The sequence below is a fragment of the Amblyomma americanum genome, chromosome 11 (assembly GCF_052857255.1).
Source record: "Amblyomma americanum isolate KBUSLIRL-KWMA chromosome 11, ASM5285725v1, whole genome shotgun sequence".
NCBI lineage: Eukaryota > Metazoa > Arthropoda > Arachnida > Ixodida > Ixodidae > Amblyomma > Amblyomma americanum.
The window spans coordinates 106,757,324-106,772,981 of NC_135507.1; the positions used below are offsets into that span (position 1 = coordinate 106,757,324).

A 15,658-nucleotide genomic window follows, 5' to 3' on the forward strand; every position below is an offset into this window, starting at 1 on the left:
AAGGGAATGCGCTGACTAACCCGGAGTTGACGAAGATATTGGTAGCAGAGAAAGCTGGGAAGCCCTGCTGCGCAGTGAAGAACCCGCTCGGCAGAAACAAGAGAATCCGCCTGGCCGCTGAGGCCTCGAAGAGATAGTCTCTTTGTCAGCCTTTAGTCACGGAGGCTCCGGCCCCCGCCCTCCAGGCCTGCGTGCCGGGGGCGGTGAGTAGTAAGGGGTCTCCATTTCTGGTGGAAATAAAAGCTGTCATCCACCCATCCATGCAGTCGAGGTTTCCAACACGTGAACATGTCGCGACTTGACATTCGCTGCCGGCACACTCCGAGGCGTCGTTGGTTCCGCCGTTTTCTGAAGCTGCTGATGGCTCGAACATGCATGGTGAAAGTCCAAACTGTTCAGCACAGCTTGAATTATCCATAATTTCCAGAACGTAGTCCTTAAAAGCCCGCTGAAGCAATGCGCTACGCAGCAACGCTGTCGGTGCCGGCCGGAGATCCCCGTGAATGACGTCACGACGGTCCCGGCCAATCGCAGGCAAGAGCGACGTTCGCTCGGCGCCCATGAGGCGATGGGGTGGGTTTCCTTCTAAAAAACAGCTTTTTGCGTTTATTTCCACTTTTTTTGAATGAGATATTCTGTTTCAATGGACTAAAAACTATAAAACGACGTAGAGAACTCAATTTTTTTTGAAAAGTGCTTCAGCTTCCCTTTAAGCCTTATGCAGCAGCGCTCCGACGTAGTTGGACTGGCTTGGTTTTGGCTCGTCTTGTATTAGAGTGGCTACAGCAGTGTCTGCATCTGTCCGTCGCATACGTGCAATTAAAAGGGTTTTAAACGACATGCGCACATGCATGTATTTCAACATTTAGTATACATTTATCAAATATTTTTGTTATTTTTGCAAAATCCAAAGTAGCGACTGTGGCGCCACACAAGCTTGGCGTAAGACACGAGAACCATTTCAATGGCCATTGAGATCTGCCGTGTAGCAGCGACACAACTCCTTCGAGTACGATGGCGATTGAGAATCTCGAAGACCCTTGACTCGATGGCCATTGAAACTCGCCGTGTGACAGGGGTATTACATATCTAGGAAGCTTACTTTCTATATGCATTGTATGGTCAGACCATCTAGTGTGGGAGTCAAAAACAACGCCGAGCGATTTAAACTTGTCCAAAATTTCAATGATGTTATTTTCCAGCTGCAGGGTATTATTGCTTACACTAACATCCAGGCTAAGGGCCTGAAAAAAGACAGCTTTGATTTTGCTAGAATTAACTGCTAAAAACATTAGCTTTGGACTTTTTATGGAGAACCAAATTTCCTCTACTGATCATTTCATCGGTATAAAAGCCACTAAGGAAAAACTTGCGTCATCGGCTTACTGAATAGAGCTTATATTATGGGCTATTGATGCGATGTCGTTCGCATAGACATTAAAGAGGAACGGATCGAGAAGGCTACCTTTTGGGACACTACATTGAATCGAAAGAGAATGAGACTTGTGATTATCGATTGAAAAATGAGGTCTTGCGCCTGCTTAAGTAGGAACGAAGAAGTTGAAGGGAGAGACCATGGACACCAATGGTATCAAGTTTGCAGAGGAGTATTTCATGATTAAGAATGTTGAAAATCTTTTGTAAAATAAAAAAAATACCAAGAGGCAAGTTTTCAGCTTCAATATTATTCAAAATAATTTCTTTTTGCAAGAGTAAAGCAGATTCCGTGTACTTACCCTTTCGAAATCCAAGCTGACTGGCATTTAAGGCATGTTCCGAAAAGAACGCATCGATTCTCTTTAGCATTGCTTTTTCAAGAGCCTTTGAAAACACAGGAACGATAGAAATTGGCCTATAGTTTGTCAGCTTATTTCTATCTCCTCCTTTGAGGATAACAGTTATTTTCACAAATTTCATTCGTGCAGGAAATATACCTGATGTGAGCAACAAGTTAAAGATATAGCTTAAGCATGTTGCTAACAGGTCCACAACAAACTTAATTGGTTTTATTTGGAAGCCATCAAAATCGGTGCAACTTGTCAATTTTTAGTTATCATTCTGACGCTGAAGACTTCCTCGCTGGTCGTTAAATGGAAAGCAAAAGTCTCTAAACATGTATTTGGAAGAAAACAAATAGCTTTGACGGGGGAAGCACTTGGGTATAAAGCTTGTAAAGAAGTCATGTAATTTATCTGCCAAAAAAGAGCGGGAATAGGGCAAGCCATCGATCAGAGGCTGACCCAGATGCATATTTTTATTCTTATTTAGAAATGATTCATTGAGAAACTTCCAAAACGCTTTCGTACCTTTGCTACTAGCGAGGTAACATGATTGGTAGGCAGATTTAGATCTGCGCGGCTCGCTAGTTAGCTTGTTGCGGTATTTTTTAAAAGCGGCTAGGTGCTGTTGCGCCATAGAGGTGGTCCCGTAGTGCTCCCCACCTGTTTTGTGACTGAGTGCTCCCAGCACTACTGGCGGTAGCGAGGACTCCGGGTCGCCGACGAAAAAAAAGGTTTTATACACTATATACAGGGCATTGACAGAACAAGATCGGCACGGGAGCCGATCGAGAGCTAATAGAAAACGTAACTGTTCTTTCACATTGAAGACTGGCGAGACTGCATCACTTCACACTGTCTGAATCCACTCGTGAGCAGCACTCGACTCACGGTGTGTCCGTCTCTCCCTCCAAGCGGCAGTGCTGGTGCTTACAAAGCCCGAGGAACGGTTGTCACACAAATGGTCCAATACAAAGGCAGCACTTGTCGGCAGCCCGAGAGGTCCAACCAGCGACTGCACTGGCCACGCGCTTCAAATTTGCTACGCGCGGTAAGTTCCAGGAAAAAGGGAAACCGGCGCCTCGCTGTTTTGCAGCTTGCTGCATGTTTGGGCATGTCGCTCGCTGATGCTTCTCCATAGGGCGCCGCGGCGATGTGGCACAGCACTGTGGCTTGTCAAGGGAGCGTTAGGGCGCCACTGCCCTGCGGCGGAGCACCGGGGCTTGTCAAAGGGGCGTTCGCAAGATAAATTTTACATCGTGCAGAATTGGAATTCGGACGAGTTGTCCGGGTATAACAGTGCTCAGGATTACGATTAGACATGAAACGTTTGGAAAGCCTGAACTTCTGTTTTATCATTTCGACGTGTACCGGAGTCACCCAAGGCTTACAGAGTTTCGTGTCTGATTTCTTTGTCTTCCAGGGAAAGCACTTGTTGTAAATTTCTTTTAAAGTACTTAAAAACCGCTGATAAGACTCATCAACAGAAGAACAGGCAGCAACACTGTTCCAGTCTGCAACGCGTACAGACTCAACAAATTGGGCAGGTGTCATGTCAGTTATACACTGATAAGCAAAACTATTCGGTTGTGCGTAACTCGGCGGACAGACATGTGGTACAGATACAAAAAGGACACAGTGGTCACTCAATAGACAAGCAATAGTACCAGCAGAAATAATGAGCCAAACAATGTCTACTATGAAAAGGTCGAGGGTACTGGATGAAGTAGGTGTTATGCTTGTGGGTGTGACAATGAGGTTTGTAAAAGCAGTGGAGGTAATTGTATAATTCTACTGGAAATTTGTACTAGAAGGTTCAAGTATGTTGATATTGAGGGTCACCTCCGATAATAGTGGATTATTAAGTTTCCGATGTGAAATAAAGAAATTTATCGAGGTGTTAAGATGTTGTCTTGATCTCCTGACGGTGGCCTGTAAACAACAGAAACAATTTTGTCCACAACCTGAAGTGCAAGCATTTCACAGTCAGGGGTCATTACAGAGAATTCAGATAATACATCTCTATAAAGCCTGTCTATTACGTAAATGGCAATGCCTCCTCCACGAGAAGGGCGACTAAGGAAACAAGGTTCATATCCGGGCAATTTCACAGTCAGCATCACACACGGCCCACGTTTCAGTTAACAGAATTGCATCAAAATTGTGCTGCAGACTGTCATCAAATTTGTTATGCAAGGATTGCACATTAATATGTAGGGCAGAGAAATTATTTAAGTCGAGTCAACCATTTGATGTGGAAGCAGTAATTCGCGATAGTCCTTTATATTGGAGCGGGGGCAGGGGGTTACTGGTCTAGCTGAGCAAAGTCACACTCTGACCGAATGGCAAAGGCGGAGTTCCCTTGCTTCTTTTTGACCAATATTTTTTCCATTGACATGCCAAGCAAGTTTGAAGCCAAATCGTTTCCCCTGCTCCTTCACTATCCCAAGCAGGTCTCATGAATACTTGGTCATGTTTCTTTGACAGAGACTGAATTATCTTCATCGTGCAGGGCACTCCTTTATTTACAGACCATTTGTCCCTAAGCTCCTGATGAGAAAAGCGGACAAGAATGACTCGAGTTCTGTCTTCTGCGTGGGGAACCTATGCACGGCCATGACATCCTCTTTCGCTAGTGGTTCAAGAGAAACAGCACACACCTCATTAATCGTAGCCAGTAGGTCCTCATGTTCACTTTGAATGATGCCATGAAATTCCAGGTTCAGACGTCGACTATGCCATTCCAGATCTTTGATGCTAAACTTGATCGCTGTTAGTTCAGCGCCGGCAGAGTTGCTTTCCAGCTTTCCAGTAAAGTGGTAGGGCAGGAGGACGGGTCGGACACATAAATAGCGCTTGAGCTATGAATAATTGTCAGCACGGCATGAGGCAGCAAAAACAGACTTCTAGTCAGCGCATCGTAAATAGGGGTATAAATTCGTTGCGTCGGAGAGAGCAGCACAGGAAATAGGCACCAGCACTGAAGAGAAAAGCAGAACATCTTTGTCCTCTGAGATGACCATAGCGGCGGCGGCAGCACCGGGTACGTCCAATTAGGGAGCGTCACTGAAGGGCGATAAGTCAAGCTGAGCACGGGCGCAGTCAATAATGGTGTTATGTGTGGAGAGGAAGTCCCAACCAAGAATGATGTCTGAGGACCATGAACTCTAGGTATGGAATGTTCTCAATGAGCAGGCAGGTGGTGCAGGCGGCTAATAGTTGAATGTTCTGAGCGCTGGCGGTGTGGAGAGCCCGTCAGAAAGTTCTACTGTGGAGAGAAACGGCAGGAAGGGGCACCGTCACTATTTTCAGTCTGCGACAGAGGGTGTGACTAAGAACGGAAACTGCTGCACCAGTGACAACAAGTGCTTCAACGGCGACTCCCTCAAGAACACGGTGATATATTGGCGGGCACGGAAGCAGGTCTTGAGCGAGTCTCTGGCGGTGCAGTCCTTGCCTCCGGAACTGCAGCTGCTAGTTTTCCGCTAGCACTGCGAGTTGGCAGCGGAGCATCGGAGAATGGGAACGGCGGCCAGGAGATGGTGAACAGTGGGAGCGGAAATGGAAACTAGGAGATAAAGAATCTGGATCTGGCTCATGTGACGCAGGTGAGGAGGATGGCGGAAAATCGTACGTCGGATCACACTTATTATTGTGCGGAAGATGGTCGTGACTGCGGCACAAACGAGCCACGTGGCCAGCGACTCCACGGGCGTCACAAATAGGTTGCATGCGCCAGGGGTTGAGCACCTGCTGCTGATATCGTGTGCGGGTAACCGGACGATAAGTGGGAGTTGCAGGTTGCTGGGGTTCTAACAGTTGGGGAGGAGGCCTGTCCGGAGGCAAAGTCAGTCTTTCGCCTCTCCGTTTCACTGGGCGGTCCTTCTTCATCTTCGTTCCTTGACGTGGATTCTCTCTCTCCACTTGGTTTCGCCGGCATGCTGCGCCGCCAACATCTGCTCCGCACCACATGACCAACCACACACCAAGCGACCAACTATGCACCACGTGGCAGTGGCGCCGCCGCGCTGAAGGCTCGAAATGCTAGCATAATGAAGCTGTCTCTACAAAATAATAAAATGACAATACATAGGTAGGCACTTGTTAGACAGACTGCTCAGTTGGTGGGCATCGCAACAAGCCATCAAGTTTATGCCACATCTCAGCTGTATGCAGGAAAAAAAAAATTTGACAATCGTGGAAAGACCTGAATGTTGGTATGTTCACACGATTGCTCCGGTGGGTCACACAAGCAGAATGACTGGTAAATGAGATGGGGGCAGCTAAGGGAACGGATTTGTGCACAGTTTTGTGTAGCCTATGATAAGCCTGTCACACTGTTGTCGATGCTCTAGCGAAGTTAGTGATAACACATAATAATGCTTTGAAGGGGAAAATTGTCATGTCAAGACCCTTAATTGTTGCTCATTTATATTGGAATCTGCTTAAGGTATAGTTGCTGGTCGCATCCTGAGTCAGCTATGAATGGCCGTCGGATTGTAGACATACATGGGCGCCTAGAGTGGTCGTGTACTGAGTCCACCACGTTTACCATGGCAATGGGCACGTGCTACTCTGAATGTGCGGACCATGTGCCTCCTGTGCGTCTTGGTTTTGGTGACTGTTGGCTTGATTCATGTATGTGTTAACGAGCCCCTGTTTACCCTTCCTTTGTGGCTTGCAATCCTCCTTCAAGCAGTGAGACAAGCACATTGCCAAGCGTTCTCTCAGGGAGCAGCAGGCACAGCAAACGAGCAAGCGTTGCACCAAGCCGCTTTACATCACTGAGGAGCGTTCATTCAGAGCAACAGTTCAGAGGCGTTGTGTGCCAGAGTGTCAATGCTCGTCCATGTTTTCTGCCTCTATTGGTGAGAATTGGGCCTAGTAGGTGGTTCATGGTGGTCTAAGGTGCTTAACTTCTCACAGAACAAGATGAAGACGTGCTCTGTGTGGTTGCGTCTTCATCTCGTTCCATGAAAAGTTAGGCGCGTTAAAGCACCTTCTTCTGCCTCAATATAATGAAGCTGCACTCAAAGTAGCGTAGCTGTCTGTTCTGTTCATCGCCGGGCATGTGCAGGTGTGGAACATGGTGGGCCGCGTGGTGCACTGTCCGGCCATGCGGAACTTCCCGCCCACAGCCGTTGTTAAGGCGCACGAGGCATCTGCATGGCCCACCAGCTACGTGGTACTGCAGCCGGCCCACTACATGTGGGCGGCACTCTCTCTGCATGCCGTGGTGCTCTTCGGCGGAGCCCCTGGTCTGCTCTGTCGGCCGCTGCTCAAGGATGCTGCCGAGTGGACAGCCCCCGTGGGCAACGTCAGGGTGAGTAATGCAATGAAGACATCTTTCACAGGAAGCATGTCCACGAATGGTTCATGCCATTACTAGTGAAGTGTTCTGAGCGCAACTTCAAGTGGCTGACGCGAAGGGCTCTTTTTTTTTTGCACCTAAAGATGGATAGGAGTGCGAGGAAACCTTAATAACATACATGTTTGAATGGGCTGTCGAGCATTTGCTGAACCACCAATTATTGAGCTAAGTAGAAATACCGACTGGAACATCGCAGACGGCCATGTTGTGGTGGCTGAGCTATCAAAACCGCCGGTTGAACAACTGAAAGCCTTGGTGCATTTTGTTTTCACGCGTCTTGAACTGGCATGCATGGACGGACGGCAAAAAAAAATTAGTGAACCTAGCCTTACGGGCTTAGCGCAGTAATCAGCGACATCATCATGCCTAGTTGCCTCTGCGCTGTGCAGAAGTCCTGTGCTCGCACGGTTTCTTCCAATTTTCACTGTAAAGTCGAGCGTCTACTCTCTGCCAGTTACCCGCACCACCAAATTCGCAGCGCATGAGAAAGCTTACTTCAGAAGCTTAAAACGTCAAAACAGAAAGATCAGCACTCAGATGAAAAACAAACCTTATGTTCTGTCATATTATCATTGTCTATTCCACAACATTAAGAAGGCTGCAAGGCAGGTGCAGGATTCGTGTCATTTTTTACAGCCCTCTGTGTCCTCAAGAAGGTGTGTTCCCTACTGAACAAAGAACAACGGAATGCCAACTTCTGCATGAGAAACCATCAATGAAAATTCACAAAATGCATTTCTGGCGTGATCTACGAGATCCCCCTTTCATGCGTCTGCTCCTACATGGAAAAAACTGGCTGCTGTATGGGCAGCAATCTTCCCCTGCACTGTTAGAGGTCCTACAGTGATACCTGTTCACCTTTGTTGGCGAGAACAAAATTTCTATCGAAGGCAAAACGGAGGGGTGAAGTATTCGAGGCCGGAAGGGGTGACAACTGCGTCAGCTCCCCATCTTTATCATTATCGAGACAAAAGATTGTAACCCCGCAGCGGGGCGTCTGCAGCTTGCAGGCGTTGGTGAGTGGCGACAACTTTCCCGAGCATCTGCAGGGACATCCCTCCATGGGGATGATGGTGAATGGTGCATCACCACGGAGCCGAGCACCCGCGCCTAGCCATGTGTGGCATCGCCACGTCCGGGGAAAAGGGGATCTTGGTGGTTGAGCCAAGGCCGAGCGTTTGGACCTTTAAGGCCCCTCGGTGAAGGCAACACACTACTTCGGCCCTAGCTTCCTGTAGACGGCGCCTCCGGCTTGACCCGACCAGGGGGAATCGGCAGTCGCCTTTTCCTGTCCTCCCCTTCATCTTTCACTTTTCTATCTCTTTCCGACAACTCTCCTATATCCTACTCACTTCTTGGCTTTTCGTTTTTTCCTGGCGGCGAGGGTTAACCTTGTGTGACCAACTACCCAGAGTTGTGTCATATTTGGTTATAGTTGGGGTGTACAGCTGGCATGGGCAGGGTTTGCTAGTAACTTCCTGTCCCATCCCATCCTCGAACACATCCTCGAATACATCAACATGCAAACGACATATACAGCTAACAATAAATAAACTGGCAACATGGGCAGATCGAAATGGCTTACGTTTTTCTGCACAGAAATCAGTCGCCATTCTTTTCTCACTCAGACGATGCATACAGATAGATCCCACCTTGCACCTGATCGAAATGAACTTACCCGTGAAAAATGAACATTAATTTCTAGATATAACATTTGACAGAATGCTCACCTTCCTGCCTCACATAAATGCGTTGAAAAAGTTTCTCGATCCCTGAACATACTCGAAGTGCTGTCGAAAAAACACTGGGGAGCCGATAGGATATGTCTTACAAATATACCGCTCTGTAGTACGCTCTACCCTGGATTACGGATGTATAGTTTATAGGTCAGCAAGACGATCGTACCTTAAACGGCTAGATCCAGTACATAATTTAGGGTTGCGTCTCTCCACTGGTGCTTACAGGACATCACCCATAAACAGTCGCCATGTAGAAACCAATGAACCATCGCTTACAGATAGAAGAGCCATGCTCACATGCTCATACATTCTAAAAATGCTCATACATTCTAAAAATCCGTTCACTGCATAAGCATCTATGTTACCCTATCGCTACAAAGTGCCTTTCTAGAACACTCTTCAACAACAAGCCGCTAGCTACTCTGCCACTCCTCTTGCGATTTGAAGAGATGTGCCGGAACCTCGGCATACTAGACATATTGCCAGACATTGCCCAAAGGCAAGGTCCACTGCTGCCATGGCACAATTTCTCTGAAATCTGTGATTTCACTCTTACACAGTTCTGTAAGAAACAAATTCCGCAACAACATATAATGCAGGAATTCCTCACACATGAAGAAAAGTACAGCAATTTGGCAGCTTTTTATACAGACTGTTCAAAAACAGATGCATACATCGGAAGCGCAGTTGTACACGGGAATTGGAATAAAATAGTGAGACTTCCACAGTGGGTGCTTCCATCTTCACTGCGGAATGTTGTGCCATCTGTGTAGCCATGGAAAAAATAGTAAATGAGAACCTCGCCAACAGTATTATTTATACAGACTCGCTAAGTGTGCTCACAGCCCTTCATTCTATAAATGCAATAACCCTGCTGCTTGGCGACCTCACACACAACATTACAACAGCCATAGCCCAAGGACAAAACATAAGAATCTGCTGGGTACCAAGTCATGTCAGCATAAAGGGCAGCGAATTAGTAGATTTGTGCATTGCTCAAGCTTGTGACAAGCAAATTAAAAAGGTAAATATGCCCTATCGAGATTGCATGAACTTAATACATAGTAATGCAAGGAAAAAATGGCAGTCCACTTGGAGCAACGAAATAAATAAGTTACAACTAATAAAACCAGTTCTAGGTGAATGGAAGTCGGGTGTGCACCGGAAACGTTTCAAGGAAGTCATTATCCGCCGTCTCCGTATAGGCCACACATACATTACACACCTTTCTGCTATTACAGAAAACAAACCAGTTTGTACATGCTGGGATGAACTTACAGTTAATCACATTTTAATTTCATGTTCTAAACTGGGAAAGCTACGGAAAAAGTGTTTTTCTCCATTTTGTAACCAATGCATCCCTTTTCACTCTGCACTGCTCTTGAGTGATAATGCAATTGTGGACATGTCTTGCATTTTAGATTTTTAACAGAAGCTGGTTTTTTTTAAAATATGTAAATCATGACCCAGTACTTCGCCTCATACACCGCAGTCATTTCTTATTCCTGAGAAAAAGGCTGGGGCCTTTATTTGGTTGGTTAGGAGCCTTGAGATCCTTGCCTTGGCAAGGATGGCCGCTGAGCTTACCAGACCCCCTTTAAAAGTATTAAAAGTTTTTAATAGTACCCATTTCTAGAATATTTTTCCTCTATCATCACGAGGTAGTTCTGACTATTTAAGCACTCCACACCTCCGACAATTTTTCACATTTCTATAAAATTATCCAGAAATTTCTCCTATACCTCGAGCTTGGCGCATGATGGCCTTAGTTGCCTAAGGGGTGTAAAACAAGCACAACAGGCTACTGGTATATGTAGTGTCAGAAGGAAAGCCTAGCAATAAAGTAGCAAAACAACAAGCAATTATTTTAAGAGCAAAAGCAGTAAATTCCCCATACTCGCAAACATACAACAAAGAAAAAACGCAGTGCTAACAAGTTTCATTTTCAGGAAGACTTAAAGCAACAAAGCCCGTGTGTCAGTAACCAAATTAGCTAAGCGACGCTCACCAGATCTACGTCATAGGTGATTGCACAATCTGCCTTTTTCCCGACGCGACTGCGCATGCGCCCATCCCCTGGCAGTGGTGTCGCGAAACATATTGGAAGGGTTGCGCGCTCCACTCGAGGCCGGCAGTGGAAGTGTAAACAAACCGGCTTCTTACGCGGGGTGCGTTGCTGCAGCCGTCGGGCATTCAGCGCGACGCATTTGGCGATGCATACATGTGTTGCATACAGCTGCAATGCCCAACATGTAAAGGGAAGCAAACTCAGATTTTTTCACTTTCCGAACGCTTCCCGGGACTGCCTTCGACGCGAAACGTGGATAAAAGCAGTTCGCCGGCTCGACAATCGTGTCCACCCTTGGGCACTGTCAAGCACGTCAATTAGACTGTGCGAGAATGACTTTGTGACAGGTACGGACGAGGTACTGGGGTTAAATGCGTGTGCAGTCTATCACGAAAGGTTTTATTCATGGCCAAGAACGCCTCGAATGTCACCGCAGCACCCAGACTTCGTTCCGACGCTTTTTGCTTTCTCAAGCAAGAAGGCCGAATTGGCAAGTGCTGTGAGCCGCTTTCAACGCGTGATGAAGCGGACAACGAAAAAGAAGCTACGAGAGCATTCATGCATGGCGCTAGAATTTTGTCATAATCTCCTATTGAAATTTCCTCGTTTATGCCACTACACCCTGGCCAATCCCCCGGTGTGGGTAGGGCCATGTATTAAGAGGCAGAAGAAGAATAAGGTGCGTTATGCGTGTGTTGGCATCATATTCATGATAATCCAAATGGATTATCATGAGAAATGCTATTTTCGATATCCATGATGAAGAGCGCTGCAAGGTATCGCCGGAATGACTTAATGTGCGCCCCTCGCGCTCGTCTTTATGGACGCGCATGCTTGTTTAACCTATGCAGTGGTGTGCTGTGGGAAAATAAAGTGAAATTCTAGCAGAGCTGCCATGTTGCGAGTACGCTTGTGCTTTTGTAGTTCATGTAGTTATTCTGCAGCGCTTGAGCACAGCGATTGCTTGTGAAAACTGTTGTCCCCAGTCGTTTTCTGTGCTACGGCGTGCACGATGTAGTATCCACCTTTTAATGGATGGCAGGCATACACAGCGGAAAACGCCAACCTCACTGATCGGGGATATTTCATTGAACATTATGTTCCGAATGCAGCCTTCATCTCTGAAGCGGAGGCTCTTGCTCAGCTGGCGTTCGCATCGCATGCCGGTTGATCGGAGATACTGAAGAATTTGCTATTCAGTGGGCACAACAGCCTGCTTCGGACTTCGCATCGAGCCATCAGTCAATCCTAGAAATCCTCCAGGTACCAGGTGCTGCCCAGGACACGCCATCGTTGACAGATTCCAACAAAACGTGCTCCGCAGTGGCACTCAGTCCGGCCGAGTTGGGCGCGCAGTACCCTTCCAGTGAGCTTCCAGCGTTGTACGTGAGGTGGCAGCACAGGAGTATGAAAAAGGTGGATTGGAACGTCGTCAAATTCGTGAATCAAACTCTTTCCTTGGGACATCCACACATACTTCCAATTCTTTTCCTTCTTGAGTTTTCGAGCTTTGCCCAGCAATATCTTGTTCTCGACGCACAAGTGTTCGTTTACATACACGGGGTCTCTTGTGTCAAACCCAAGGTTTCGGCATTTAGTTTTCCTTTCCACGCAGCAGAGAGCAAGTTTTCAGGGACAGAAGAACAAGGTTCTGGGCTATATGGTAATGCGTTTAAACTAAGAAACAGGGCGATGAAACACGGTTCGTGTGTGTCGTTTCTTCGTGCTTCATTGCGCTGTTTCTTAGTTTAATCTCAGGGGCAACTCTTGCAATGAACTTCACTACAATATTAGGCTTCCGCTTACTCTTTGAGGGCACACGATGTGCTACATCAATGTCAGTGTCAGTCACACTTGAACCCAGACAGCTAGCAATTTCTATGTTCATATTTACACTCTACTGCTTTGATCCACTATTTCTTTCCTAGGTTCATTGAGTTCCTATCTCAGTTCTTCATTTGCAGAACAGCACTGCGCGACTTCAGGCTTAACACTAGCGAGTTCCTTTCTGTATTGTAGACGCCCTTCTTGAATTTCACTTCATTTTCACTTCTTTTATTTATTTATTCAGAATACCTACCTTGCCGGAAGGCATTATTGTAAAGGGGTTTAGTACATGGGGGTCACACAAGGGCAAAAAGTTTGCCATAATGCTTATGAATACATCAGTTAACAACAGCCAAAATCAAAATCAAGGAGGACGTTAAATTTAAATCGAGGAGGTGGTGGAGGAGGAAGAAGAGGGAGGTTAGCCAGTAGAATAGGCATGGGGGAAAGGGGTGAGGGGATAAAAAGTGAAAGAGAAAAGAGAGAAGCAGAAAATTGAAGTCATTATGAAAAGTCAGTGTTGGTTTTAGTCCCAGCCTATGGTGCAGGCCAGAAAAAGGGGAGCAGTGCCCTGGAGGCCATCACCGCCAGTGGCTGAGAATCTTCATTTTCGTCAGTGGGTGTGGATCGAGACGCTCCAGCGCACGGCACGCTTTAGGCAGGGCAGTGGGGTATAGTCTCGTCATACCCGCAGATGGCATATGCATTGCTATCAGCCATACCGATTAAGGAAGCGTGATGGTTGATGAAAGCTACACCAAGCCACAGGCGACACAGCAGAGTTGCTTCACATCGTTTTGGCCAAACGGAAGCTGGAGCTTCAGATCTGGGTCCAAGGATTTTAAACATGAATTCGAAAATTGGCCGAATTGATAGAATTGTTAATACCAGGCGTATCCATCACTTCGTTCAAGAGCTGATTCCAGTCATTAGTCATGTTAGGAAAAAATGAATATTTAAACACATTATTGCGGCACTGACAAAGTCTAGTTTTGTTACCATTGTCTCTCTTAGAGGAGACATAATGTGGCTTTGTAGATACCTGTTTTTTTCCAGTGTATACTCTGAAGGAATTTTAATCTTAGTATTTTCCTGCGCAACGAGAGTATTTCGTTCACATGTTTCGGACCCTCTATCTCTAAAATTATAATTTCCTGTTACAAATCGTGCTGTTTGTTTCTGGACACATTGTTTTTTAGCTATCAGGTTTTTGGTGTAAGGGTCCCAGGTTACGCATCCATATTCTAAAATAGGCCTAATGCTAGTCAAATACAAGTTTGCTTTCAGTGATGACAGTGACTGCTTAAAATTTCGCTAGAAAAAGTGCAGGAGACTGTAATTTTTTGCGGTAACTAAGTCAATATTACCGGACCAGTCAAGAGCTTCAGTAAACTTAACTCCGAGGTACTTGATATATTTCATTTGATTTCTTTCATTTCATCCTTAAAGGCCAGAGCGCATTACATAAGGATGGAATTACAATTGGGTTTGTGTAAAATTACGCATGATGAAAACATAGGCCAATGATCGCAACACTGCAGCTGAAAATGCACAAAAAAGTAAATAAAAAGTATCAAGTGATTGTAAATAAGGTAAGAAAAATTATAGAAAAATACAGGGAAAAAATACAGCCAACAAAAGGTTCATGTGATCTGAAAAATGACTGGTGAGTTTCGCGTGAAATGAATTGCGATCCTTGCATCACACTATGTCGTTTGGCAGGGCATCCCAATAGGTTATTGCATCAGGAAAAAAGGAACTGTTGATTGCTAAAGTATGGCTCTTGATGCTGGCGATGGGGTGGCTAAGGCGACTGGACGTTCTGGTCGGTGGTTTCAGCAGGGGGTGCTTTGACATCGGATGGTAGAAAAAACAGTGCAGTAGGCAAAGTGGTGAGACGATGCAGCATGACTCGTGTGGGGAGGGAGATAGAACGTTTGAGTGCAGTGATGCTAATATCTTTTGTGTGTTCAGATTTGATTAAACGGGTCGTGAGGTTTTGGACGGTCTGAAGTTCGGCTGCGAGGTATGCTTGAAAGGGATGCCAGGTGGATGATTTAAATTCAAGCTTGGGATGAAAAAATGTTAGGTAAGCAAATTTTTTTACCTCGGGAGATGCTGATTTGAGGTTGCTTGGAAGATAACCTAAGACACAGGAGGAATCGGAGCGTATTGTTTGGACATGGTTTATCCATGATAGTGAAGATGTCAGATGTAATCCAAGGTACCTTTATGACATTGTTGGGGCAATTGGGACGAAGTTAATATTGTATGAATGATGAATTACAGCGCGTTTGCGAGAGAACAACAACAGTTGGCATTTGTCCAGGTTTAAAGGCATGAGCCATCAGTCGCACCATGTGGCTATTGTGTCAATGTCTTTTTGTAGTAGGTGACTATCGGTGGGATGACGAATGGGGCTGTATATTGCAGAGCCATCTGCGAACCGTCTTAATTTGGTGTTTATGTTTACTGGAAGATCGTTGATGTAATTGAGGAATAGCAGTGCTGATAAGCCGACACCCCTAGGGACACCTGACGATACATCGGTAAGGGATCAGTGGTAACCATTGCATGCGCCCATTTAAGAAATGATCAATCCAGGCTATTAGGTTATCAGGAATGCCTAGGGAGGAGAGATTTGCGAGCAGGTGCCAGTAGGGAACACGGTCGAAGGGTTTGGAAAAATATAAAAAATGGTGTTGATTTGAAGGTTGTTGTCCATAAAGTGTACGTTGTCATGAGTGAATTCGGCTAACTGGGTTTCACAGGAATAATGTTTTTGAAAACCGTGTTGGTGGGGATAAAGAAAGTTAATTGAATCTATATGGCTCATTAAGTTTGACGATATTGTTGCGGGAAAGAATATATTTAC

At 46.0% G+C, this 15,658-nt stretch overlaps 1 protein-coding gene across 1 annotated transcript in view; it reads left to right on the plus strand.

The window, feature by feature from the left end:
- The window catches only part of LOC144111361 (WD repeat and HMG-box DNA-binding protein 1-like), a 402,955-nt gene that overhangs the window by 35,342 nt on the left and 351,955 nt on the right, over positions 1–15,658 (plus strand). Inside the window, exon 2 of the mRNA XM_077644637.1 lies at positions 6,856–7,101. Within this exon, the coding sequence (XP_077500763.1) occupies positions 6,856–7,101 (246 nt within the window). The remainder of the gene's footprint in view (positions 1–6,855; positions 7,102–15,658) is intronic.